General features: G+C 40.1%; 2 protein-coding genes across 2 annotated transcripts; both read left to right on the forward strand.

Annotated features, from left to right (window-relative positions):
• The first annotated feature begins 275 nt into the window (after positions 1-275).
• LOC108933691 (immunoglobulin-like and fibronectin type III domain-containing protein 1) lies at positions 276-13,946 on the forward strand. Its single transcript, XM_018750891.2, has 20 exons — positions 276-399; positions 1,209-1,348; positions 2,457-2,556; positions 3,149-3,175; positions 3,277-3,319; positions 3,586-3,775; positions 3,946-4,059; positions 4,773-4,935; positions 5,115-5,387; positions 6,665-6,789; positions 6,900-7,041; positions 7,710-8,003; positions 9,282-9,461; positions 9,689-9,817; positions 10,014-10,322; positions 10,529-10,614; positions 11,344-11,536; positions 12,573-12,869; positions 13,412-13,738; positions 13,883-13,946. The coding sequence occupies exons 1-20, from the start codon at positions 312-314 to the stop codon at positions 13,885-13,887; spliced, it is 3,225 nt and encodes a 1,074-aa protein (XP_018606407.2). The 5' UTR covers positions 276-311; the 3' UTR covers positions 13,888-13,946.
• Positions 13,947-15,936: 1,990 nt separating this feature from the next.
• Positions 15,937-25,544, forward strand: LOC108933694 (protein phosphatase 1 regulatory subunit 12B-like). Its single transcript, XM_018750894.1, has 7 exons — positions 15,937-16,291; positions 20,952-20,965; positions 22,390-22,489; positions 22,689-22,793; positions 23,078-23,122; positions 23,589-23,639; positions 25,392-25,544. The coding sequence occupies exons 1-7, from the start codon at positions 16,199-16,201 to the stop codon at positions 25,476-25,478; spliced, it is 495 nt and encodes a 164-aa protein (XP_018606410.1). The 5' UTR covers positions 15,937-16,198; the 3' UTR covers positions 25,479-25,544.
• The last annotated feature ends 91 nt before the right edge of the window (positions 25,545-25,635 follow it).

Genomic DNA, 25,635 nt, shown 5'->3' on the forward strand with positions numbered 1-25,635 from the left:
CCAAAAAACAAGGTCGGTAATAAACAAGACAATGTATTTTTTGTATTACTTATGCAACCTTGCTGTTGTAAAAGTAGTGATATCCTGCCATCATGTTCATAACTTCTCCCAATCATTTCCTACTCATCTGATTTACTCAAGATGATGATTAATGTGTTGTTCATTTATAAACATATTAAAGCAACTCCATTTAGTAGCAATCCAGAACCTGGGTGAAACATCTCTTTCTGAGCAACCAATTTTTAATTTTTTTTTTTTTTTAATTTTTTCTGACAGTGGTGATCAAAAAAAGATCTAGAGTTCCTGGGGTCATGATTACACAGTATGTAGAACAGCTTCCAAAAGGGAAGAGCGCACCAGACATCACCCGCAAACCTGTCTCCTTAACTATTAACGAAGGTAAGATCATTTTATTTTAAAAAGTAATAAAGTACAATGACTCCTTACCTTATGAACAGAATTGGAGCTGAAAAATCTGAACTAATTTAAAATGACTGAAAGTAAGCATAGAAAATTTGTCATCTTCTAGCCAATTTCATATTTCCTTGTTGCCTGTAAAATCAATAAAAACTGGGAACAGGTTTTCATAAAAACCTTAAATGTAAATTGTGATAACTTGCCTGATTCAGTCAGGTGGCCCAAAAGGTGTTTAAAGTAATACCTGAAGTCAATACTAAACTGAAAAAAAAACAAATTAGAGTGCAGAAACAGAATAATCAGTGCCTGGTTGCACAAATGTCTTATGTAAAATGTAAGGTAAATTACACAGTATGTGCGGTGATGAAACATTTGGAATGCTACTCACTGTACATTCTACCCGTTGTCAAAAAAGGGTTTCATTTGCTGATCAGCATGGGATGACAAGTACTGTTGCAATGAAATACATGAGATCACTATTTGGCAACTCAAGATGCACTTCTCACAGCATCAGCAGTATCCTAAATAAAGGAAATTGCCACAAATTATTCTAGCTGAGCTAGTAATCAAAACACTGTGTCACTGGACAAAAGTGTGAGTTAAAAAAAATTAAGAACACACCCTAACATAAGTGGATTGCTTATTACCAAATGTTTTTCATAAGATGTGGGGTATTTGCCAGTTACTCCAGAATTAAGACTCAAAATCTTGTAGTGTCAGCCTAAGTAATGTAAAGGCAAAGAAACATTTGATTTCCAGTTTTCCAGATTTACAGGTTTGTTACCTTGTAGGTAAAATGGCCATCTTCAGAACAGTTGTAACTGGGGATCCAACACCAACAGTAACCTGGCGGAGAAATAATGGTGATCTCACTGATCCAGAAAAATACCATGCTAAATATGATGACAGGACTGGGGAAAACATACTAGAGGTAAGAAGGAAAATAAAATGAAATCTTGTGTCATTTCTCTTATTATGTTTACATTTCTTATACCATTTCATAAGTACTTTACATTCTGTGGTTGCAATCAACACTGGCTACACTCACACACACCATCAGAAACCACTTGTCCCGTATGGGGTCGCGGGGAGCCGGAGCCTAACCTGGCAACACAGGGTGCGAGGCTGAAGGGGGAGGGGACACACCCAGGATGGGACGCCAGTCTGTCGCAAGGCACCACAAGCGGGACTCGAACCCCAGACCCACCGGAGAGCAGGACCCGGTCCAACCCATCACGTCACCATGCCCCCACCTGGCTAAACTGCAAAATTTAAAAAAAAATTATATATATACCGTATATATATAGGCGAGGGGGTGCAGTGGCGCAGTGGGTTGGATTGGGTCCTGCTCTCCAGTGGGTCTGGAGTTCAGAGTTCGAGTACCGCTTGGGGTGCCTTGCGACAGACTGGCGTCCCGTCCTGGGTGTGTCCCCTCCCCCTCCGGCCTTACGCCCTGTGTTGCCGGGTAGGTTCCGGTTCCCCGCGACACCGTATGGGATAAGCGGTTCAGAAAGTGTGTGTGTGTGTGTGTGTGTGTGTGTGTGTGTGTGTGTATATATATGTATATTTACATTTATGTCAGAGCTTCAGAAATGAGTATAGACAAACACTGAAGCACAACTCTTATTTAATACTGAAATTTTGCTGGAACACGTTACTCTAATATATACCTGTAAAAGTGAGTGAACAAATGTGTCTATAATCATAACAGATGGTGCTGAAAAAAATGTATGTAGGCATAAGAAGATGAGACGGAAATGGCTCCGAAAGAGCTGAAGTCTGTGGATTACTGATTCGGCGGTTGTAGCTATGATAAAAGCAGACAAGATAAAAATTATACCAGTCGATACATATTTACAGGGTATGATTTTATACAATTTCACAGAACTGTTGTGAAAGCATACCTTGTGTGAAATAACATTAACACTGTAGAGCTTGTTGCAGGCTTTATGAGCCATAGTACAATTTAAATACTTTGCTATTACAGAATTGACTAGAGGTTAAGAAACAAACATGAACACTGTTTAATTCCTCAACAGATTCCCAATGTCTCTGTAGATGAAGCAGACACCTACAAGTGTTTTGCCACGAATGAGTTTGGAAAAGCTACTTGCAATGTCATCTTGAATGTTACTGAAGGTAAGAATACAGCAACCCAAAGTAAGCACAATGATCTGAACAAAGTTAGGATAGCCTAGTTTCTCTGCACGCAAAATCTTAAAATTCATCTTAATAAATAAATGTTTATATTAAATCCTTGTTTTAGTGAATAAATTGCTCAAATAATTGACTTTAATGGGTATATTTTTGAAAGCCTAGTGATAGGGACAGAGAGAAAGAGACATGTTGCATGGAGTTGGCATGTTTAAAAAAAAAGAAAAAAAAAACGAAAAGAGACCATAAAGTGACAACAAAATACTGTATGATATTGTGGGATTAAATTTTTCCCTTGTAGTTTTCAAAATAATCACAACATGAGCTTTAATATTATATACTGTTAAAGGTAATATGGGGGAAGGGCACTGACAAGCATAAATAAACTATACATTTATTTTGTAACCTGGAGACAATACATTTTGGGATGCTAGAGCATTTCTTTCTAAAGCCAACTAAAATATACACATTTCTAGACTTAGATGCAGATGATGTAACATGAATGATTAAAAAGAAGCGTACCGAATAAGTTCTTTGGTGAATTACGATATTTGACTACGTGCTTTCTTCTTTCCAGTTGGAATCAAGAAAAAAAAGGCAACAGGTATAACCTCGACAAACACTTACATAATTAACTGGTTAAAGACATATACACTAAAAGCATAAAATATATCTACGTATCAACTTTCTGTACCTCTGTTTTAGATCAAGGTCTAGAGATGGATTTCAGAAAAATGCTGAAGAAAACGTAAGTAGTTGTGATCTTCATGTGAACCTAGGTTCCAAATATAAATGTTTTTAATAATTCATTCAGCTTGTTCCAAATTAGAATTTATTTCTAAACGTACGCTAAATTATTTTATTTCTGGAAGAACCACATGTATTATTAAAGATTAGTAAGCACCACCTTAGAAAGCGGGTAAAATGCATTGTGTTCTTCTGGTTAGTTTTGAAAGGGGAATATTGTGCAAAACAGTGCTGCCTATATGTCCCATACGACAATCCTTCTCACAGGACTGTCTCTAAGAAAAAACCTCCTCCGAAAAAGGAAGGAGAAGTGGACCCACAGTTCTGGGAACTTTTGCTAAGTGCGGACAGGAAAGACTATGAACGGATCTGTTTGGAACATGGATTCACAGACTTCCGCTTTATGCTGAAGAAACTCAATCAGCTGAAAAAGGAAAGAGAAGAAGAGCAAGCAAAAGTGCGGATGCTTCACACGCGTGTTTATTGTCGTTAATATTTTCTCATGCATAATACACAAGCGTCACTGAAAATGTCTAAAAAATCAAAAATGGGAACGCAATTAATGTCGCTAATTATGTTTAATTCCAACCATTTTTATGACCTCTTCCTCTCTTCTGTTTTTCTCAGTATGTGGAAAATATCACCAACTTGAAACCTATTGAAATTAAGAGAGATGGAAGAGCAGAATTTGAATTTGACATGGAACTTAAGGACCCGAATAGTAACATTTTTTTGTTCAAGGTGAGATGATGTTTCTAAGTTAAAATACTGGTCATTTAAACGGGTTTACCGTACTGACTGCAAACCACGACGCAGATATTCTATTTCTGTCACACATCTTCCAGTGCACCTGAACACATCATCAGTGATGTAACCTGGTCACTGGGTTTTTTCACGTATCCTCACCAGGGTTGATCAGATCCCAGCTACTGTCAAGGTCATGCTACCTTGAACTCCCCAGCTCACTACTCCTGATCTACAACCATCTAGACGCTACCTCCACAGCCTCGGGAACAGCATTCATACTCTGCCTCCTGTGACTGCCTATAGAGTTTTGATTGACTAGGTAGCACATCCTGAACTGCCTGGACCCAGAGTTTAATATGGCGGGGTTTGCTCTCCAGAGCTCTGCCCATAAGTTCTTACGTTCCAGCATTTGTTCCCACTTAATTCACACACCTGAGCACTGCATGCTTTCCATCAAAGCCATCCATTCTTTGTCCATTACTGTACACACCTCCCCTTTTATCAGCTTGCACCTCTCTTTCCCCTGGACCTGGTCATGCAGTACCAGCATGTCAGAAGACCACCTAAATGTGCTCTTCCAGGAGCCACTGTGCCCACCACCACTCTGTGCTGAATCCAGGACTCTGGCTGCCCCTCTACAGCCAGTGCAATCCACTTCAGGAAAAAGTATACATCCAGTCAAAATGAAAATAATAAATGTTTTACAGGATGGGGAAATGATTGACTATGGCAAAGACAATGAAATGAAGCACAATATGACAAAAATGGACAAGAGGTACACCTTCAGCATAAAAGATCTTGAGCCAGAGGATGCTGGCTTGTACCAAGTGGATGTTGAGAACACAAATATTTTTTCAACAGAATTGAAAAGTAAGATAATTAAGTGATTCTGTTTAACAAACTCACATTTGTATTCAATAGTAAGAGACCTGTTGGTTAGTTACAATATCTAAGACAATCTTTGGAAGTTCTGAGGAGGTTTTGCTGTTTTGATTGATGGAAATGTTATCATCCTGCTATCCTTTAAAAAACATCTCTCCCATTCCCAGTTCCACCTGTGGAGTTCCTTGTCGAAATGAAGGATGTAAAAGCTGTAGAAGGAGAGGATTCTGTCTTTGATTGTACCTTATCCTGTCCTTTACCATCGATTACTTGGATGCGTAACAGTACCTGCTTGGAAGCTGGAACGAAATATGACATCATTGTATCTGAAGATCAACTAAAACATAAGCTTGTGGTGAAAAGCACAAAAGCATTAGACAAGGGCACATACACAGCACTTGCTGGCATTCGGTCAAGCAGTGCTTCACTCATTGTTGAAGGTAGGACCCACTGCTTCTATGTTTCCATTTTAAACTTGATTATTCATTGTTAGGACTTCATTAATCTAACCAGCTGTAGACTACGAAATTTTTTATAATACTTTAGATTTTATGAAATACCCTTTTGAAACCCTTTATATAATCTGTTGCATTGGTACAAGTTTAAAGTAAGTTGTATTTATATTTGTATTGTAGGTACAACTTTGTAGAACTTTGTTTAGAAGTTCAAAAGCTGCTTCTTTAAATTAAAGCTACCATATTTTTTCACCAGTATTTTCTTTAACTCTACTGGCTCGCAATGCTGCCTAAGTAAATATATCCTCAAAACATTCTAATCCATTGCCTGGACTATTTTTTATTTATGTAGAGACTGATGTTCATTCTGGGGGTGCGGTGGCGCAGTGGGTTGGACCACAGTCCTACTCTCCAGTGGGTCTGGGGTTCAAATCCCGCTTGGGGTGCCTTGCGGCGGACTGGCGTCCCGTCCTGGGTGTGTCCCCTCCCCCTCCGGCCTTCCGCCCTGTGTTGCCGGGTTAGGCTCCGGTTCCCCGTGACCCCGTAAGGGACAAGCGGTTCTGAAAATGTGTGTGTGATGTTCATTCTTCTCTATGTACCTTATATATGCACGTACTGCTTTTTGTCTTCTTTTCCCCCGTCCATCTTGTTGCTCTTCAGATGACAGTGGACAAGATAAACACAGTAAAAGAAGAGGTGGGAAAACAGATAGAAGTGGTGACAGGAACACAAACTTGGATAAAGAAGCTCAGGAACATCAGGCTAAAATGCAGAAAGTGAAGGATGACAAGGAGTCTGCAAGAAGTGCAAGGGAGGGGAAGGGTACAGGGGGAGCTGCTGTAGTAGCCAGTGGGACAGGACGAGAAGGGAGGCCTGGGGGACATGGAAATGATTCTGCACTGAGCTCTGGAATGAGTGATTATCCAGGAAAGGGTCATTTAGGAGGAGCAGGACTTGGAGAAAAAGGTGCAGGAGATGGTGCCAGTGGAATTTGTGCACTTGGTGGCGAAAGGCCTCGTGGCACCGGTTTTGGTGAGGAAAAGGCCAGTGATACAGCACTTGACAGAGATGGAACAGACAGCAAGAGTAAGAAGTGTAACAGAACTGGATCACTGCCTCTGGACAGAATCAAAGGTGAGGAATTAATGCTAAACGCTTTAACGCTGAGTGCATATTTCTTCTGATTGTTTTTAAAGGGCTTGATTCGAATTGTCCAAATCAGTATAGCAACATTTTCCATTTGTACTTATTTTATGTCGCAGACCATGGAGCTCACTTTGCCAGGGGACTATCAGATGTCAGTGCCCTTATAGGCCAGCCAGCTGAGATGGTTTGTATGTTGAGCAATGAAAAATGCAATGGTGTGTGGTACAAAGATGGGAAGAAGGTGAGTTTGTACTTTTTTAATGTCGTTTGACATGTAGACCCACCCAAGTTCCCCTTAGAGAAATGTACTTGCAGGAGCATTAAAGTTATATTTTCTGTGAACCTTTTCAGCTGAAACCTACAGATGGGGTGGTGGTTACTAAGGATGGACGTTATTGCAAGCTAACAATCAAGAACTGTAAGGAATCTGATTCAGGAAAATATCGCTTTGAGACAGATGGGGGAAAAACAGAAGCTGTGCTTAATGTGCGAGGTTAGAATATTTCACATTTGTGCTTGAATTTTAAAACAGAAATAATTGCATTTTTACAGGGGATTCTACCTCATTTTAAATATATCTCCAGTACTGATCAGATGTTAATTGGCATGCACTTCTAATTTGGTATTACCTGAAATAAGCAGGCACATTTAATGCATGTAATAAACAGTTGAGCTGTTCTGTCACAGGTAACATGTATGCTGCAGGTATGTGTTTAACATAGTATAGTATAGTTTAGTTTATGGCTTTATTTTTCCTTTGATGTCTTGCGTTTCTCCATTTTCAATTTTCTTTCTTCATGTTCAAAGGTTTTTCTCTTTTGTTATACCTTTATTTTGAGTAATCTTTAATATACTGTATGCTTTAAACCTTCGAAGAACAAGCAACAGCTTTGGAAAAATTCAGGGTTTTGGAAGGGTAAATTACAAATTAATTTAATTAAAAAATAATTAGTTTTTCACTTATTCTGAAAGACATAAAAGAGATGTGGCCATCAAAGTGTATACATTTTTATTTGGATAACAATTGCGATGTTTCTCCTTTCCTAACTGCCAGTAGCATGCAATATCAAGCCAATAAACATTGTAGAATTATTTTAGTACTGTACAGAATTATTTTCAAACAAACAAAACTTTATGACTGACTACTCTTGTATACTACAGATCCTCCAAAATTTGACTCAAAAGACCTTGGTAAGTTTTCAGAACCAGCAATGGTGCGAGCTGGTGAAAATGCAATCTTCAAGATGTGTTTTGCCGGTCGAAAGCCATTGAAGGTGCAGTGGTACAAAGATGGTGATGAACTGCTGGACGATCCAAATATCAAGGTAGAGACCACTTCCACTCACAGCTGCTTGCTCCTCAGCAAGTGCCAACGTAAAGACTCTGGCGAAATTAAGATCAAGATCAAGAATGAGTTTGGAACAACTGAGGCTTTATCCAAACTACTTGTGCTAGGTAATATATGAGTGCTGTGCTTTAAATATGAAAATATTAAGTATTACATGTTTCAAATCCTGTGCCCAATAGCAATGAACAATTTTTAAATACAGTTGAAAAGCATTGCTAAAAAATACAACGCTACCCAGTGAATAAAACAATAAACCGAATTCATTTATAATTTGTAGTTCTATATAGTAGCCAGTAGTACAGCCAAGAAAGTCATATGTGGATTTCTTTATAGAACATGCATGTAAAAATGTAATCTTATACAGTTTAACTCTGTATGGTGGATCCAACAGTCTTAGTTTGTTACAGAAAACACCCAAGAGGTGAAAAATCATTCCTTGCTAAAAACATATGTTTCAAAAATGTGAAAAAAATTCTAGTGATACATTAACAAGTAATGGACAATTTTTGAGTTCCAGCAAAAAATTTAAAAGATATGGTTGTCTAAATTCCAACCCTTCTACTAAGTCTTAATTATGAATTATCTGAATTGCATAAATAATAATATGTTTGCTTTTTTTCCCGTTTCTGGCTGGTTTAAGCAATTACAGAAGTCTGTCACAAAGTATTATATCATGAACACAACATTAATACAAAACTCTTATCTGGCAGACAAGCCCACTCCACCACAAGGCCCCGTGGAAGTAATTGAAAGTTCGGCCAAATGCATAGAGATCAAGTGGAGACAGCCCAAGGATGATGGGGGTTCTCCAGTAACACACTACATTTTGGAACGTCAGCAAGTGGGTCGCAGCTGTTGGAAACACTTGGAGGAGATACCTGGCAAACCGACCTACAAAGACACTGATGTGGACCATGGGAGAAAATACTGTTATCGTATCCGGGCCAAGTCAGCAGAAGGTGTCAGTGAGATGATGGAGACTGAAGACATCATGGCAGGCACCAAGGGTGAGTTTGTTTCTCAACCTCCATGAAATTATTTTTGTAGCTTCAGTGCAACATTTAGCCTAGCTCAGCCTTAGACCACCGACTCTTAGGTTTTTTTCACAGTTTGCTAACTGAAATTTTAACAACCATAGTTATACTATAGCAACATACAATGTATATTCCTTTGTAGGAAATAAATTTAATTACTTCACAAATTCATAGATTTTTTAAAGCAGTTTAGATGTAAGCTCTTCTGTCCTTAGCTTGCACAAAGCATATATTTCATATTTTACCACATTCAGGCTATTGTTTTTTCTACAACAGTACGTTTTGAATGTTTTTCCGTTACATTTTTCGTTAGACTGACATACTCAGTGTGCTTTCGTTCTCACTTCACAGCATTTCCTAATTCACCAGCAGCACCAAAGGTAGTAAGCGCTTTTAAAGACTGCATCAATCTCTCATGGACTGCTCCGACGAACAGCGGAGGAAGCTACATTTTGGGCTACCATCTGGAGAAACGCAAGAAGGGCAGCAATGTGTGGACATCTATAAATCCAGTTGATGAGCCTATTAAAGGTTTGAACTTCACATAGAACAAGCTCTGACATTATCAGACATGATATTAATTGGTTTGCTTGAATGCCATAGGTGTTTTACAGTTATTAATGGAAGAATAAATTTTAATGTGACAAAGCCTAAAATGCCTTTTTTATGGTAGCATGGCTTTAAATTTGCATGTCAGTGAACTGGCAAAAAAATGTCTCCTCCACACTAAATGTAGATATTATTCCTTTTCCTTTTAGACAAAAAGTATGCTGTGTCTGATGTGGTTGAAGGAACAGAGTACGAATTTCGTGTTACGGCAGTGAGTGCTTCAGGGCCTGGTGAGCCTAGTGCCCCATCTCATCTTGTGGTGGCAAGAGACCCAACAAGTAAGTTGTGTTAAGGACAGAAAATGATATTTTAGGACTTTTATTTTTAACAAATAAATGAATTATGAACCAAAATATTTTGTAGCTGTTTTTTGGTGTTTTTAGATGCACAGTTTGGTAACATTTTTTTGCATTTTAAAACTCTGAGCAACAAAGGATTGTCAAGATGTTACTAATCTCTGCTGTGTAATTTCAGAGTACCCTGGTAAGATCACAGACCTTAAGGTCATAGACTCCACCAACACATCCTTGACCCTGTCTTGGAACAAACCCACGGTAGAAAAAGGGCTGCAAGACGAGGCCAAGGGGTACTTTGTAGAGATGAGGCCAGCAGAGAGTTCGAGATGGGTGCGTTGTAACACCAATCCCATCACCATGACCAGCTACACAGTGAAAGGCCTGAAGTCCATGGCCATGTACTGGGTGAGGGTGATCCCCATGAATGAAGGGGGAGAGGGAGAACCACAAGAATTAGACAAGTACATCCTGGTTATGCCCCCACCTGGTGAGTGGCAAAAGCGGCAGCTTGTTCTCGGCATATTTATTTATTTTTTTAGTAACTTATATTTCACAATATCTATAAAACTGCAAAATCATATAATGAAACAAAAATGAGGTCTAACAAATGTTTGGGGCCTTCTAATCTAACAAAATGTTTTTTCTCGTTATTCTTACTTATTATTCTAATCGTTCTTTATGTTTGCTTTTCAGTGAGACCAGATATTAAGAAAACCAAAGAAGAGAATTTCAAAGTGATTCGAGTAGGCAATACTGTCCGAATAAACGTCACCTTCACGGTAAGAGGGTAGAAAAATAAATGTCAGGGGATGCAATGTAATCGCTACACTGTTACAATGCAGTAGCTATTACTTGTTACTAAGTTGTAAAATTACGAAGAAAATGAGGTTAATTTAGGGTGACATGGTGGCACAGCAGTTAATGCTGCCCTCTCACAGCACCGGCACTGTTCAGTGTGTGTGGAGTTTGCATGTTCTCCCTGTGTTCTGACAGGTCATCGTTGGGTGATGTACATTAATTAATTTAGCAGATGCTGTTCTCCAAAGTGACTTACAGTGATGTACTCTGCAGTGTTTAGCTGACACCTTTTCATCCAAGAGAATTACAATGCTGGGTAGAATACAACATATTATCTGCAGTCGTTCACAATAAGGAGCAAAGCATTGCAGAGAACCGTAAAATCTGAACTATGTCTGAACTGGATTCTAAACCTAGCAGGAATTGAGTGCAGAAAGCAGAGCAGAAGAGCAGTGTGGGTGTAGGGAAGATGCGGAAACACCATATGGGAGGCATTGTCATTTAGTTGCAACAGATAAGAGAGACAACACCAACAGGGGGTTGCAATTGTCCAAGAAAAAACCTGATAAAAGTGGTTTAGTAAGCGAGGAAGGGACAGCTTTTGGGGAAGAAGTAGCAGGACAGGATTTCTTAAAACGTTACGTGTTTTGTACGCTTTGAATGTTTATGACATCGTATACAATTTCACTACGGTCTGATTTTGTGTACAGGCCTCCCCCTTTCCAGATATCATCTGGCTGAAGGATGGTGTGCCAGTGTCGAAACGAGTAACAATAAGCAACACCGAGGGCACCTCCCAGCTCCTGATTCCCACCTCAGAGCGCTCTGACACAGGCATTTATACCGTTATTGTCAAGAATCTTTTTGGCCAGGAAACTATCAGTTTTGACATAAGAGTCACAGGTAACACTCCAATGTTTTCCTCTTATTTGTGGTAAAATGGGTAATTCTTTGGATTTTAAATATGTAGCATATATTTTTATCTTGTACATATTAAAAAATTAAATTAAATTTCGGCTGCACAAATTGCACAGTGGTGCAGCAGGTTTGACTCTGTGGTGGGTCTGGGGTTTGAGTCCCGCTTGGGGTGCCTTGCGATGGACTGGCATCCCATCCTGGGTGTGTCCCCTCCCCCTCCAGCCTTGCGCCCCGTGTTAGGCTCCGGCTCCCCACGACCCTGCTTCGATCAAGCGGTTTCAGACAATGTGTGTGTTTGTCTGCATAAATTGCTGAGTTTTCGTCACTGCCTTACATAACCATCAGAGTTATTTAATAATCCAGCTGAGTGACTTTGATGAATACAAACACACACAATCAATTTGAACTGCTTGTCCCATGTGGGGTTGTGGGGAGCCAGAGCCTAACCCGGCAACACAGGGCATAAGGTCAGGGGGGGAGGGGACACACCCAGGACAGGACACCAGTCCATCGCAAGGCACCTCAAACGGGACTCAAACCCCAGACCCACTGGAAAGCAGGACCTGGTCTAACCCACTGCTCCACCGCATCCCCCACTTTGATGAGTACATCAGAACTATATTGAACTTTATCATTATTTTGTAAGTTCTTTGCCAAATATTTTTGTATTTAACTTTACGGATAAAAGTAGCAACATACAAAAGGTACACAGCCACATGAGCTGAACCACAAACATTTTACACGGAACCACATAATATGGACTACATGCATCTTATTCAGCACTCGACTCCCGTTTATAGCAGCTCTCAAAGAACTGTCTCAAAGTGGCTGAAACACCCAAAGAAACATATCGGTGCCACGGTATATTGTCACCAAAGCATAAACATGACAGCGTCGCCAATAACCCTGACCTGACAGGGTACACGCTGGGAGATTTGGGGAAATTAATAACTGTAAATGCAGGCAATGAGACTGCAAGTGTGGCATATGAAAGGAATCTCATGTTTGAACCTGCTTCCAGATGACCCTAAATCCCCTGGCCCAGTGACGCTGGAGCAGAATGTCCCTGGTACTGTGACACTGTCCTGGGCGTCCTCTCCAGATGAGAGCCTTGACAACCGCCTGCACTACATGGTGTGCGTACGTGACACCAGCAAGAGGGGCTGGCAGACATTAGCTGACCGCCTCTTTAACAACAAGTTCACAGTCACCAATATCACACCTGGGCACGAGTACCAGTTCCGCGTGTATGCCAAAAATGACATTGGCTTCTCCGAACCCTCCAAATCGTCACCCTGGGGGACGAAAAAAAAGAAAGGTTTGTTCAGTTTTTTTAAACCCAGTATACTGAAACATAAGGCACTGCTGTCTGAGACAATAAAAGTCACATCATGTAAAAAAACAGGAAATATTTTTCTGATTTAATTAAAAATGATGCTTTCCTGAACTAGATTATTCATTTGAATTTGTGTGTTGTTTTAACACTATAGCAATTTACGATGCAAAAACTGTGAATTGTACAACAAAATAATTATCACAAGGGGAATTTAGACTATTGATAAACAATGTATTAATCAGTTGTGAGCATCCGTGAATTTGCTGAGAAATGCAGCCTTTCTTTTGTTTATCTCTTCCAAACCTCCAGCAAAGCTTCAGCACAGACACTGCGATTAGCAGGTTAATATACTGTAAGATGATATCAGTCATTTCTAGCATCACAGTATTTGCAGCACATATTATATTTTTAGAAATAAAATTGTAGACACTCATGGGTGTGAGTAGACACTCATGACTATATGAGTAACAAAGGCAAATAAAACACTAAAATGATATCTTTTACATCTTTATTATTTTATTCAGACAAGTTCAAAGTGGACGTACCCGAAATGAAAGCCATCAAGTTCCAGACACCGCCAACTTTTTTGGTGCCGCTGAAAATGCACAGTGCTCCCCAAGGCTATGAGTGCCACATGAGCTGTGCAGTAAGGGGCAACCCAGTACCTCATGTCACGTGGTACCACAACAACATCAGTCTCAACACCAATACCAACTACTACATCACTAACACCTGTGGTGTGTGCTCCATGGTCATTCTCAGGGTTGGTCCCAGTGACAATGGGGAATACAAGGTGATTGCAGAGAATCCACTAGGCAGGGCTGAGTGCTCTGCCATGCTTACTCTAAGAGGTAAGTATTTAACTCAAAAAAGACATCTGCATTGTCTTCCAGTTTAAACATATTATCAGATTTTAACTTCAATAACAACAAAAACTGTGTTTACGACAATACATCTTGCATCGTAAATGACCCCTCGGTTACGATGTCTTTCAGAATAAGAAGTCCTACAATCAAGATGACCGTTTCAGTCTTCAGACAATTTATGACACCACTCAGCTCTTTCTTGAAAAAAAATTGGTAACATATTTTGTAATAATTGAAAATTGGTTTTATCTTCCACATAAGATTTTGTTTCAGGTTTTTTCAGATATAAAAAGAAGAAAACAGGGAATGTTTCACGTATACCTTTCTCCCACGTTTGATTACTTTTGTAAGGAAGTGTAAGCTATTTAAAAACAATGCTTTTCATACTGCAGGTATGCACACAAAAACACCACAAAAGCTGTCATATTCAGAAGTTCTGGAAAAGCATGTACAGTTTTGAAAACCTGTCATGTGATGAAGGAAAGAAGCTTGAGTTAAGTGAAAATTTGTTTAATAAATTAGACAGGACCTTCTTAACAGTTTTCAATATTTCTCCAGTCTATACAAGGAGGTATTTCTCTGGCCCCAGTGCCTTGGACTGAGGTTTTAGTTTAAATGTTCTAATTTACACTTTTGTGCATTTATCTTAGGTACATTTAAATTTAGAGAAGTCTGAACAGAAAGCATGGGGGGCATGAAGATGCAGTGGCATAGTAGCGCAGTGAGTTGGACTGGGTCCTCCTCTCTGGTGGGTCTAGGGTTCAAGTCCTGCTTGGGGTGCCTTGCAATGGACTGGCTTCCTATCCTGGGTGTGTCCCCTCCCCCTCCAGCCTTATGCCCTGTGTTGCTGGGTTAGGCTCTGGTTCCCTGCAACCCCACAAGGGGGCAAGCAGTTCTGACAGTGTGTGTGTGTGGGAATGGAAAGCATGCCTTGAGGCTGTCTGGATACCAGCTGCATGTGTGTGGCTATTGAGATCTGAGATTGTCAATGTTTAGTTTATGCAAATAAAACATATTTAATTTCAACTGCTCCAAATTAAATTTTACTTAGTCTTTCGTCTATATAATTAATGTACTAGCAATATTTGGTTGCCCACACCAGTTTGTCTTCTGTTCACTTTCAGATTGTATATTTTTCAGTGTCAGTTTTGGGACGGGGGATAAGGTTTGGGCATGTTCCACAGTTTCTGGAGCCGGAAATAAAACAGTAAAGCACACATCTTTGTTTTCCCGGTTATCTGTTGTCTTTTAGTTTTTTATTTAATCTTGGACTTTAAGAATTTCTAATACTGAAGTGATGAAAAACACAAGAAAACCACTCCTCATGGCATAGGACCCCACTGGTAGCTGAGGAGCGTCCCTGATTCATTCATTTTTTTTTTATTGATCACATGCTCTTATGAACATCAGTGATAATATCCACCCCCCTGGGCTATGGAGAGAGCAGGTCAGTCTGGGTGGTCCTTGTGGAAATCAAAAATGAGTAAGGAATGCAGGAGTCTGGACTGCTTTTCCAGACCATAGCTGTTCTACTCCAGCTCCATATTGCAATACATTTCTCCTTCATTTGGAGTCCATGAGGGAGCAAACCAAGCATGCAAGTGATCCGTCAACCCTAACGGATGGAGGACAAAGTAAGAAACGGGTATGACTGGTAATAGTGGGTAGCGCTGCTGCCTTTGGACCCAAAAGTCATAGGTTTGATTCCACACCTCTGGCTGTAGTACCCCTGAGCAAGGTACCTACCTTAAAATTGCTCTAGTAACCTTACCTAAATGGGTAAATATTTGAAGGTAGACTAACATTGTAAGTCACTCTGGAGCAAAACATGAACTAAACGTAGTGGGATGTCTTAGTAATAATGACATCCAGTTTTAGCATTGAAACATAGAATATGGGAGTTAACAGGACTGATTTCTTATAAAATTGATTTGTGACTTCCCTTTCACAGCAAGTTTCAGTCTGTCTTAGGTGTATGACATGATTGTTGTATGGAATACAGCCACATTACGCAAAGCCTTCAGGTTCACCTGCAACTTTTTTTTAACCGTCTGCAATGCATCTCTCAGCACGTATAAGGAAATAGGCAGATAAAGAGATCCTTGATTGTTGATGTGGGAGGGGCTTTGCCTGTGTTTGCAAAAGAAATTGCAAAACAGAAAGAGAGAGAGACATGAGGAGCGACTGTTTTCACCTTTGTTGTATGATCACAGTACTTTTGTAGAAAGGCAGGCCTGGCTGTGTACTCCAATCAGATTACTTGTCTCTGGATTAACTAACACCTCTTCCGCGACCCTGGGGACCACCGTCTTTGGAAGCATTGGGAATTCACCAACCATCTTTCAGAGAGCAAACAGAAGTTTGTCAGGAGTATGCTAACATGGCGTTCTACACACTATAGATGTTTGCATTTTTGGGCCACTGTGTGACCTAAAATTTGGTACAATGTCATCTGTGCACTCACGCAACAAGGACCAAAGGAAGTCTTGGTTGGATTTAACATCGTCATCAAACTCTGCGACGACCAGCAGTTTCAAAGTAAGAAGTACCTAATTTCTATATTCAGCTCTTCTGTATATTTATAAGTCTGTTCTGTATATTTATTGTCCTGCACTCATCTCACGCTGTTGTGTATTTACACTTTATGTCATCTTGCGTACTGTTCTCTGTTGCACCGTGGTCCCGGAAAAATGACATTTCATTCTACTGTATACAAGTTATATAGAGGAATGACAATAAAAACCCACTTGACTTGGCTTGAACTGATGCAATGTTAGAGTAAGCAGAAAAAGTTTCTCACAATTTCCAAACATTGATATCTGATGAAACAGTGTGTGCCCAGTAAACATTTATTTAGCTGATGTCTTTATGTAAGGCATCATACTGTGTTAGATGTGGGCACTAAGGTCTTGTGCTTACAATTGTTTGCCCAATATGTATAGGGGTAATTTTTATCAAAGCAGTTCAGTGTGAATGTCACATGTCATCTTACTCTACATCTTTCAGATGCCGTTGTACCTGCAACAGCAGAACTAGTTTGTCTAGTCATACTGCGTGACATTAAATAGTACAACAAAATGAAACCAGCAAATAAAGAAGTTCAGGGAGATTCTTGTATGTGCAAATAATTGATTTTGCCTCCAGATAATACTCCTAATTCTCTGATAATGATAATCTATTAACCTCAAGGGGCATTACACTGTATTATTAATCACCTCTGATAGGTTTGAGATCTACACTGATGGGATGAAAAGGTGAAAAAATGAGTAACAGGAATATTTTTCGCATTAGAAGTAATTGAAAATGTTAATGTGGACTGGTGTGATACAAAGTTGGTTGAAATTTGCTAAAAACAAATCCAGTTTAGATAGAAATGCTCACCCCATGTTCTTGTAATGGAAATTACAACAGTAAAAGGTTGTTAAAAATTCAGTGGCATTCCAAGCATCTCGAAATAGTGGCCCTATTCACTTCTTAGAATTGGTAGTGTAGGGATTAGATTAGAGCAGCTGTCTTTGGACCTGAAGGTTTCAGGTTTGACTCCCCCGGCTGCAGTATCCATGAGCAAGATACTTACCCTAAATTGCTCCAGTAACTTTACCCAGCTGTATGAATGGGCAAATAATTGTGACCCTACACCATTATAAGTTGCTTTGGAGAAAAGTGTCAGATAAATGTAAATGTGGAGTTGTTTTTGGGAGTGTGATGGTGCAGAGGGTTTGGCTTGTGCCTGCTCTCCGGCAGGTCTGAGGTTTGAGTCCCACTTGGGTGCCTTGTGACGGACTGGCATCCCCTCCTGGGTGTGTCCCCTCCCCCTCCAGCCTTGTGAAGGGGATGCGGTGGTGCAGTGGGTTTGACCGGGTCCTGATCTCTGGTGGGTCTGGGGTTTGAGTCCTGCCTGAGGTGCCTTGCGATGGACCGGTGTCCCATCCTGGGTGTGTCCCCTCCCCCTTCAGCCTCGCGCCCTGTGTTGCTGGCTTAGGCTCCATCTCCCTGCGACCCCATATGGGGCAAGCGGTTTCAGACTGTGTGAGAGTTGTTTTTCAATGGCTGTTGAAACAGATACTAACATTCCATCAGTACCAGTGCATGTTGGATTACTTCCTCAGGAAGCTTGAAAGAGATAAGGGGAGGTCAATTTTAACTGTTTATTCAACCAGTGATACTGGAACATACATCCAAAAAATGAGGATAGAGGTGTGGTTGCCTGGAAAATCTACATTAACTTGAGATTTATCCTCTTCCATTCCTGCGGATGAGACTCATATTTTCCTTTAGGCACAGCTGACAATGACTGCAAGGCTTTATGGACTAGTGCTGAAGTCTCAAGTTTAACAAAAATCATATGGAATATGGAATGTCACAGTGCCATCACTTGAAACCATGTGCGTGACAAAGGCATCACTAGTGAAGACTGAAGCCTTTCAAATGTGATAGTGACACTGAATATTTACCTTTACTCATTTAGTTGGCACTTCTCTCCAAAGTGACTTACAGTGACTCATTTAATGCAACTGGGCAAGTTTACCGGAGCAATTGTGTAAGTAACCTGCACAAGGATTCTGCAAAAGAAGGTGGGAAATCAGACCTCCAAGTCCAATGGCAGCAGCTGTAATCTCTCCACTGGCTGCTAGTTTAAGCATTTTGGGTAATCAGTTGTTGTTAACACTATAAAGATACTGTAAATGGCTCTTGATTTTGACATAGTGAATCCACACACACCCCGTCTGAACCGCTTGCCCCATACGGGGTCGTGGGGAGCCAGAGCCTAACCCAGCAACACAGGGCGTAGGGCTGGAAGGGGCACACCCAGAATGGGACACCAGTCCATCATAAGGCACCCCAAGCAGGACTCAAACCCCAGACCCACCGGAGAGCAAGACAAGGTCCAACCCACTGCACCACCACACCCCCCATAGTGAATCCATTCTTTTTATTTTCATTCACTGACCGTTCCTTGACCACTACAACTAGTCACTTCAGTGTGTCATAATGTATTGTAAGTGCAGCACCACCAGATCCTAACAACACTGATGTTCTGCTGCCATAGCTATGATTTACATAAATGCACAAATTTGTGGAACAAAGACACTGCATCACTTCAGCAGAAACTTCTGTCTGAAGAGGTTATCACAAAGTTAGAGCCACGTGATTTTATTTTATACTTAATTCATGTAAACATAGGAGAATTTTAACGGAATAAGATTATACGTCTTTCGCACTGTACAGGAGTAGTAGGGACATAAACATGAACCCAGAAAATCTCAAGCCTCATTCCTCCACCATTACCCCACCCACAGTACATGCTGTAAAAAGCCGTGAAACAGCTGTAAAGACTACATTTTCTGCTACTGTCTTTGTTTCCTGTGATTAGCGCTTGGGTAAGAGGCATCACCATTATTCAAACAGAAAGATCCGAGGTTCCAGCATGAAAGCGATCACTTAGGCGTGACACTATGCATGTTTACTGCGCATTTTACTTTTCCCTGAGCATTTTCACAGATCATTAGCAGCCACAGGTTAAGCACTGCACTCCAGCAGCTGCTAAAGATGTGCATCGATTGTTGTGCTCTATTTTGAAGGGCTTTTTTTCCTTTTGAAAATTCGCCCGCGTGTGATTTTGGGTTTCGGGTTTCTCCTTGGTGCACTTCACTTGGGCAGGAGGCAGAACCCTGCTCTCAGAGATCTCTGGCATCCTTCCCACAGCAACACTCAGCTCCTAATCTGCTCGAATGCAGAAAATTAGAGGCAAGCAATGGTGTATAACATTGATAAAACTGTTCTGAGCTGTGGTTTCTGACGCAAGGAGCTCTGGGCACACACCTTTTGCCTATGAGTCAGATTTCAGGTAACGTCAAAGAATTATTCTTATCAAAGATTCTAGCCTTTGAGTCAGTTTTTCAGCTAAAAATGATTTTGTTTTCTTAGTCCTGGACAAGTGGGCACAACTGGAAATAAAAAGACTCGATTTACCAGATTGGCGTTGAACCAAGTGAGGGGATGTGATGGCACAGCAGGTTTGGCCGGGCCCTGCTCTGTGGTGGGTCTGAGGTTTAAGTCCCAGTTGGGGAGCCTTGTGACAGACTGGCGTCCTGTCCTGGGTGTGTCCCCTCCCCCCAAGCCTTATACCCTGTGTTGCTGGGTTAGGCTCTGGCTCTGGGACAAGCGGCTTCAGCCAGCGTGTGTGTATGTGTGTGTGTGTGTGTGTGTGTGTGTGTGTGTGTGTGTGTTGAACTGAGCAGAACAATAGGAGTATTCATGATTTTCACACGCACGTGCCACTTTTGTGCTATGTGATCTGCTGCCATCACCTTCTAAGAAAATTCTGAAAATGTGAAAAATATATAACATTATGCTGCTTCTTTGGTATGGTCTATGGCACACAAAAAACAAAAGCTGACAATATTTGCATATAAAAAAATCTTTTCTTAGTTTGCAAGGCATACAATAGAGCTTTTGCACACATTTTTGGGCTTTGCTAGTTCTTAAATCAACCCTAACCAGGGTTGTGTCAAATACATATATATATATATATATATATATATACATATTTAATTATGTCAAGTGAATAATGATGTTGATAATGCTCTTGTCATTTGTGTGATAAGTAGCTGGAATCGGAGCAGAGAATGACACACCTGCTTAGGACATGATTTCAGACACACACATACACACACTGACAATCCAAGAGAAGTAGTGAGAACCGCCCAACAGGGAACAGAGTGTCTCACGGGTTCGATGCACCACCCTGCTCCAGGATCCATTTACTCATTTACTATGACTGTTCCAAAGTCATCAGATGGACCATATTAATCAATAGATGACAGAAAATGAGCGTCAGATTTTTACAAAAACAGGATCTTTTTCACAGCATAATGGTATTGACTGCTTTTAAATGGTAAACATTATATTAAATCTGAAGAGGAGAGGGCCAATTAAAAAGTTGTGGTTGCATGTAAACTCGAGTTAAGTAGATCTCGTTCTCATGCATGCATACAACATCCTCACTTGGAATGCAAGACAAGTGGATGTGATTTGGCCAATCAGAAAAAACATTTATCTGGAGTATATAGCTTCTGCCAAATATCCCCCAAAAAGCATTTACTAGAACTTATCCCCCAGCATTAGTAATAATATTTACATTCAGCTGTGTGTGACAGATAAAATTTAATGTCACTGTGTTTCTCCTTTGTTGCAGGACAGATCGTCTAGGTGAGTGACCACCTTTTTGTCTAACTGATACCAAATTCCATTATCTGTTTCCTATATAATTTCAAAACGTGTACTCTCCTCTGAAATCAAAATAAATACAACGCATTATAGATCATTTCAAAGGTATGTGATATATATGTATATTATAAACAAGCAGTGCCTACAGAAGGTCTACAGTCCCCTTCCACTTCATATTTTGGTCTATCACACCTTAAAATGTAAACTGATGTCCCAAACTCCTCCCTAAATTTAATTCAACACATTTCTTATGCAAGTATTTTCAGAAATTTTTTTTTCAGAAATAACACATTTTGAGGGTCTGATGGTGCAGCAGGTAGCGCTGGTGCCTCACATCTCCTAGGCTGCATGTTTGTTCATGGGTTCAAACCCAGTTCATTCTGTATGAAGACTCCATTTTCTCCATATGTTCATAAGGGTTTCTTCTTGGTGCTCCAAATTCTTCCCACTAAGTAAACACATGATTCACGTGAAGTGGCAAAATAAAACACTAATTTTTCCTTTGTATGTATTATATGAGTAAGATGAGTGTGTGAGTGTACTGTGATGGACTAGTGTCCCATCCAGAATGTACCTTCCCTCACCCCCTTTGCTTAAGGGATAGACTCCAGACTGCAGTGTCTCTGCATTGGAAAAGTAGTTATTGATAAGCTAAGAATGAAAAAAAAAAACATCTCCATTGCATAAGGCTAGCACCACCATACTTGACACATAGGGATGATGCAACCTGGGTAATGGGCTCTGCTTGGGTTCTACACTTTGCTGTCAGGCTGAAAAACTCAGTGTTAGTTCATACCACCAACACTATCTGTCACAGGGCTTCTTAAAATTTTAAGCAAGACTCAGTGGAATGTCTTGGAAGTGACTTGCATGTCACATCTTTAAAAGAGGTCAATTCTATTAGTGATAAAAGAGAAGATAGGAAGATTGGGTTGCTGAGTTAAATTTTCTGTTAATTTCCCAGCCTGCATTTTTGTTACCAATCAAAGTAACATCATTAGTGTACAGGGAAAAGGGGAAAAGTGGCAATAGGTTCCCTATGGATTGGGACAGCAAGAAGGGTCTGGCCCGAAACAGCTATAAACAAGGTAGGTAATTTCTGGAAGTTTGGTTCTCCAGACTGGATTCAGTCAATCTGGCACATGGATTTGAATGCTGTCTAAAAGTTTGCGTTACTCTGTCAGTTGTAACTTTGTCATGATTGCATGATGGATATATATTTAAGTAGAATGACAAAGGTACGGTGCCTGTGTTACCTGCTGTGCCTCCATGCCACCCTATGAATCAATATAGAAAAGCTAAATAAATCAAAGTGTATGGACATATGACATTATTATTCCATTAATACCCAAACTGTGTGGACAAAGCTGTAAGGTAATGTAACCCGTATGCCATATCTCCCACAGGGTGGTGACTGGGCAAGGCTCTCGTGCTGGAGACAGAGAAAACAGACTGGCAAGTCTGAAAAAATTGGAAGATGAGGCCGGATTCAAGAATTATATAAAGGTACTTCATGATGGAACATTTTCAACCAACAGCATTACTCTTCATTTCTGTGCTATGAAGTTTTCAGCAAAATTGAAGAAAAAAAAATCTATTCTGATGTTAAACAAAATAAATAGAAAACAAAGCCATAGCAATTTTGTTAAGCTGATGCAAGAGCTCTGTTTGCCAGGACTTCTTAAACTGTTATTGGCCCTTTCAGAGGTATGAAAATGCTTTGGCAGAGAATGAGAAACTGAAATCCCAGCTGACAAGCAACAAACAAGAGCTGATCAAGGTCCAGACGGAGCTGGAGAAAGCCACTCAGGTGCTACCAGAGCCTGTGACCTAGAACCCAACTCCCCAGCCAGGACAGCTGGCCTCACCCTAGTGATTATCCTTTATCAGCAGGATGTGATCATTAAACATACATTTTACACTTTGCCAGCCTGTACAACCCACAGCAGGATTTGTTCAGTTAACATGAGCAAATGTTTAGAGGGCACGGAAATAAATGGAATTATTTTTATATCTATAATAGCTCATAGAGGATGATGGGAGTTTTTGAGTACGTTGTGTGTTGTGTAACAACATTTCCTCTTTTAATTGCAGGAGAGAATACACAAAAGGTTGAGTGTCCTTGAGACAGAGAAAATGGTACTTCTTGCTACAATCCCTGGAGCATGCTTTGACAGTTGCAATTAATTAATTAATTAATTGATTAATTCATTCATTCATTCATTAATTTTCACATTCCTGCTCTGCATGTTAAATAACTTACCACTTGCATTTATTGTTGCCATGTCTTAGATCAGTTCATTTTAAAAGGTTCTTCTTAGAAATATTACCTGCCAAAGTAGAAACCTAACCCTAACCTTATGCTAAATCACCTTCTGTCATTTGTCATTCCTCTTGCCTTGGTTGTGTAATATAGTACCTGCTCGCAGTTTTATGTTCTAGTGCCTCTGTGTGGTCAGCAGAAGTTTTCTAATTAATGCTGCCTTGTGATGAATCCCTTACGTCCATAAACTGGAATCATAAAGAAGAGCCCATCTTCCTTTTCTAACCATGTCAGTACCTCTCGTAATTTAACCATCTCATCTCTCTCTCTCTCTTTCTCAAGGAAATTCAAGTTCTGGAGAAAAAAATATCAGCAATGGAGAAGGAATTGAAGGTAAGCTTTGTTAAGACAGGACAAGCACCTGACCATGTGGTCTTTGCAATGCAGTTCATCAGTTGATTGGACAGCCAACAATACTGCAAGTTTCCCGTATATAATAAAGACACCTTTACAAAAGCCAGAGTTACGACAATGTCATTTGTGCTGTAAACTTAGCATAACAATCTGCCAACTCTCACTTAAGAGAAACACCTGAGAAAAGTCATTTGAATTCAAAATATATGTCTTGGCATTTGAAGTAATTTGAAATACCATGAAATAATTTTATTCCTTAGTCAACACACAGTAACTTCAAGTTTTACTGAGTAAGTAGTGCTGCTGCTGCATATTTGCCCCATGTCTGCGTGGGTTTTGTGCGAGTGCTCTGCTTTCCTCCCACAGTCCAAAAATGCTGTTCAGGTTCCCCCAGAGTGTGTGTGTGTTCCACTGATGTATGGATGAGTGACCCAGTGTAAGTAGTGTATCTAGCAGTGTAAGTCACTGTCGTGAATAAGGTGTGTGGGCTGGTAACACTATGTAGTATCCATTGTAAGTCGCTTTGGAGAAATACATCTGCTAAATAAATAAATGTAAACATAAGTTTTACAGTTAGATATTTTTAATGGCTCAATTCAGGTTAAGCATTTGCTATACTGTACAATGCTTAGGTCCTTCAGGGTACTTATTCAGTTGAGGCATTATTCATTGTGTCACTTGTGGCAGCCGATTTATATGATTTATTGGTTCATGCTGATGCATATACACACACACACACATCTTCAGAGCCGCTTGTCCCATATGGGGTCACAGGGAACCGGAGCCTACCCGGCAACACAGGGCGTAAGGCCAGAGGGGGAGGGGACACACCCAGGACGGGACGCCAGTCCGTCACAAGGTACCCTAAGCGGGACTCGAACCCCAGACCCACCGGACAGCAGGACTGTGGTCCAACCCACTGCGCCACTGCACCCCCTCTGATGCATATATTGGCCACAAATCTGATATTTGATTAATTAAAAATAGAAAATGATACACAAATTAAAATCAGCAAAGTAAGGTGCTTTCCCAAATAAGATATCTGCGTGAAATATGAAAATTATGAAATGGTAATTAGTTGTAGCATGGATAAAACAAGCCAAATTGGATCATGCACATTATAAGCCTTTGTGAGGTACAAAACAGTAAACAATGTTAAAAATACTTTGTCCTGTTCTTTGCTTTGTAAAAAATAGAGTTCTAGTAATTCTTTGTATATTTTTACAAACGATTTTTATTACAAGCAACACTGTGGAATTATACTGCTAGATATCAAAGGTTTGAGTAAAGAACCTAGCAGAATTGTTTTGTGAACCCAGAATCAAGAGTTAACAGGGTCACGAGCATGTACCTTTTAATGTTTACAAACGAGGCATGAGCAGTTCAGTTCAGTATTTTTATTATAGCTATATCTGGGATTTTAAGAGAACATTTAAATAAAGTCAAGGAAAGTCTGCATTAAAATTTTTCGGAAAAAATAGATTGACAAGCAGACTTTTCCAGCTGTCTTTGTAAGCAGAGGAATCAGTGTACAACAGCACACCCAACAATACTGTATACGTCCATTAACTGTTTGTTCTCTGAAGGAAGACCAAATACAAAGCTTGTCAAAGAAAAAAATATCCTTCATGTGAACCTGTTGTCAAAGTACTCAGGACACATGGAGGTCACAACGTGACTGCACTGAACTTCCGTATTACTCACAGCTTTTGTTTTACTCACCCCGTATAGGCAGTGGCTGATCTGAAGTCTGAAAATCAGAAGCTGAAAGATGAAAACAGTGCATTGATTCGTGTCATTAGCAAGCTGTCCAAATGAGGCAAACTTCCAGGACTATTCATCCCTACATCTTATTTTCACCTTTTTTTCTGTTCAGAAACTTGCTTCCATACATATTTAGTTTTAGTGATACCTATTTTATTTTTAATCTTTGTGCAAGCGCAGTCTTTTATTGAAAGTGTATTATTTGCTTGAT

The sequence above is a fragment of the Scleropages formosus genome, chromosome 16 (genome assembly GCF_900964775.1).
Source record: "Scleropages formosus chromosome 16, fSclFor1.1, whole genome shotgun sequence".
Classification (NCBI taxonomy): domain Eukaryota; kingdom Metazoa; phylum Chordata; class Actinopteri; order Osteoglossiformes; family Osteoglossidae; genus Scleropages; species Scleropages formosus.

What these genes read in the sequence shown, in the direction of transcription:
- LOC108933691 (XM_018750891.2), top strand. Translation starts at nt 312, where the DNA reads ATGATTACACAGTATGTAGAACAGCTTCCAAAAGGGAAGAGCGCACCA. An exon ending in ATCCAAACTACTTGTGCTAG is followed by an intron (nt 8,004 to 9,281) that starts GTAATATATGAG and finishes CTCACTTCACAG; the next exon opens with CATTTCCTAATTCACCAGCA. An exon ending in GAATAAACGTCACCTTCACG is followed by an intron (nt 10,615 to 11,343) that starts GTAAGAGGGTAG and finishes TTTTGTGTACAG; the next exon opens with GCCTCCCCCTTTCCAGATAT.
- LOC108933694 (XM_018750894.1), top strand. Translation starts at nt 16,199, where the DNA reads ATGTCATCTGTGCACTCACGCAACAAGGACCAAAGGAAGTCTTGGTTG. An exon ending in GATTCAAGAATTATATAAAG is followed by an intron (nt 22,490 to 22,688) that starts GTACTTCATGAT and finishes TGGCCCTTTCAG; the next exon opens with AGGTATGAAAATGCTTTGGC. An exon ending in CAATGGAGAAGGAATTGAAG is followed by an intron (nt 23,640 to 25,391) that starts GTAAGCTTTGTT and finishes CACCCCGTATAG; the next exon opens with GCAGTGGCTGATCTGAAGTC.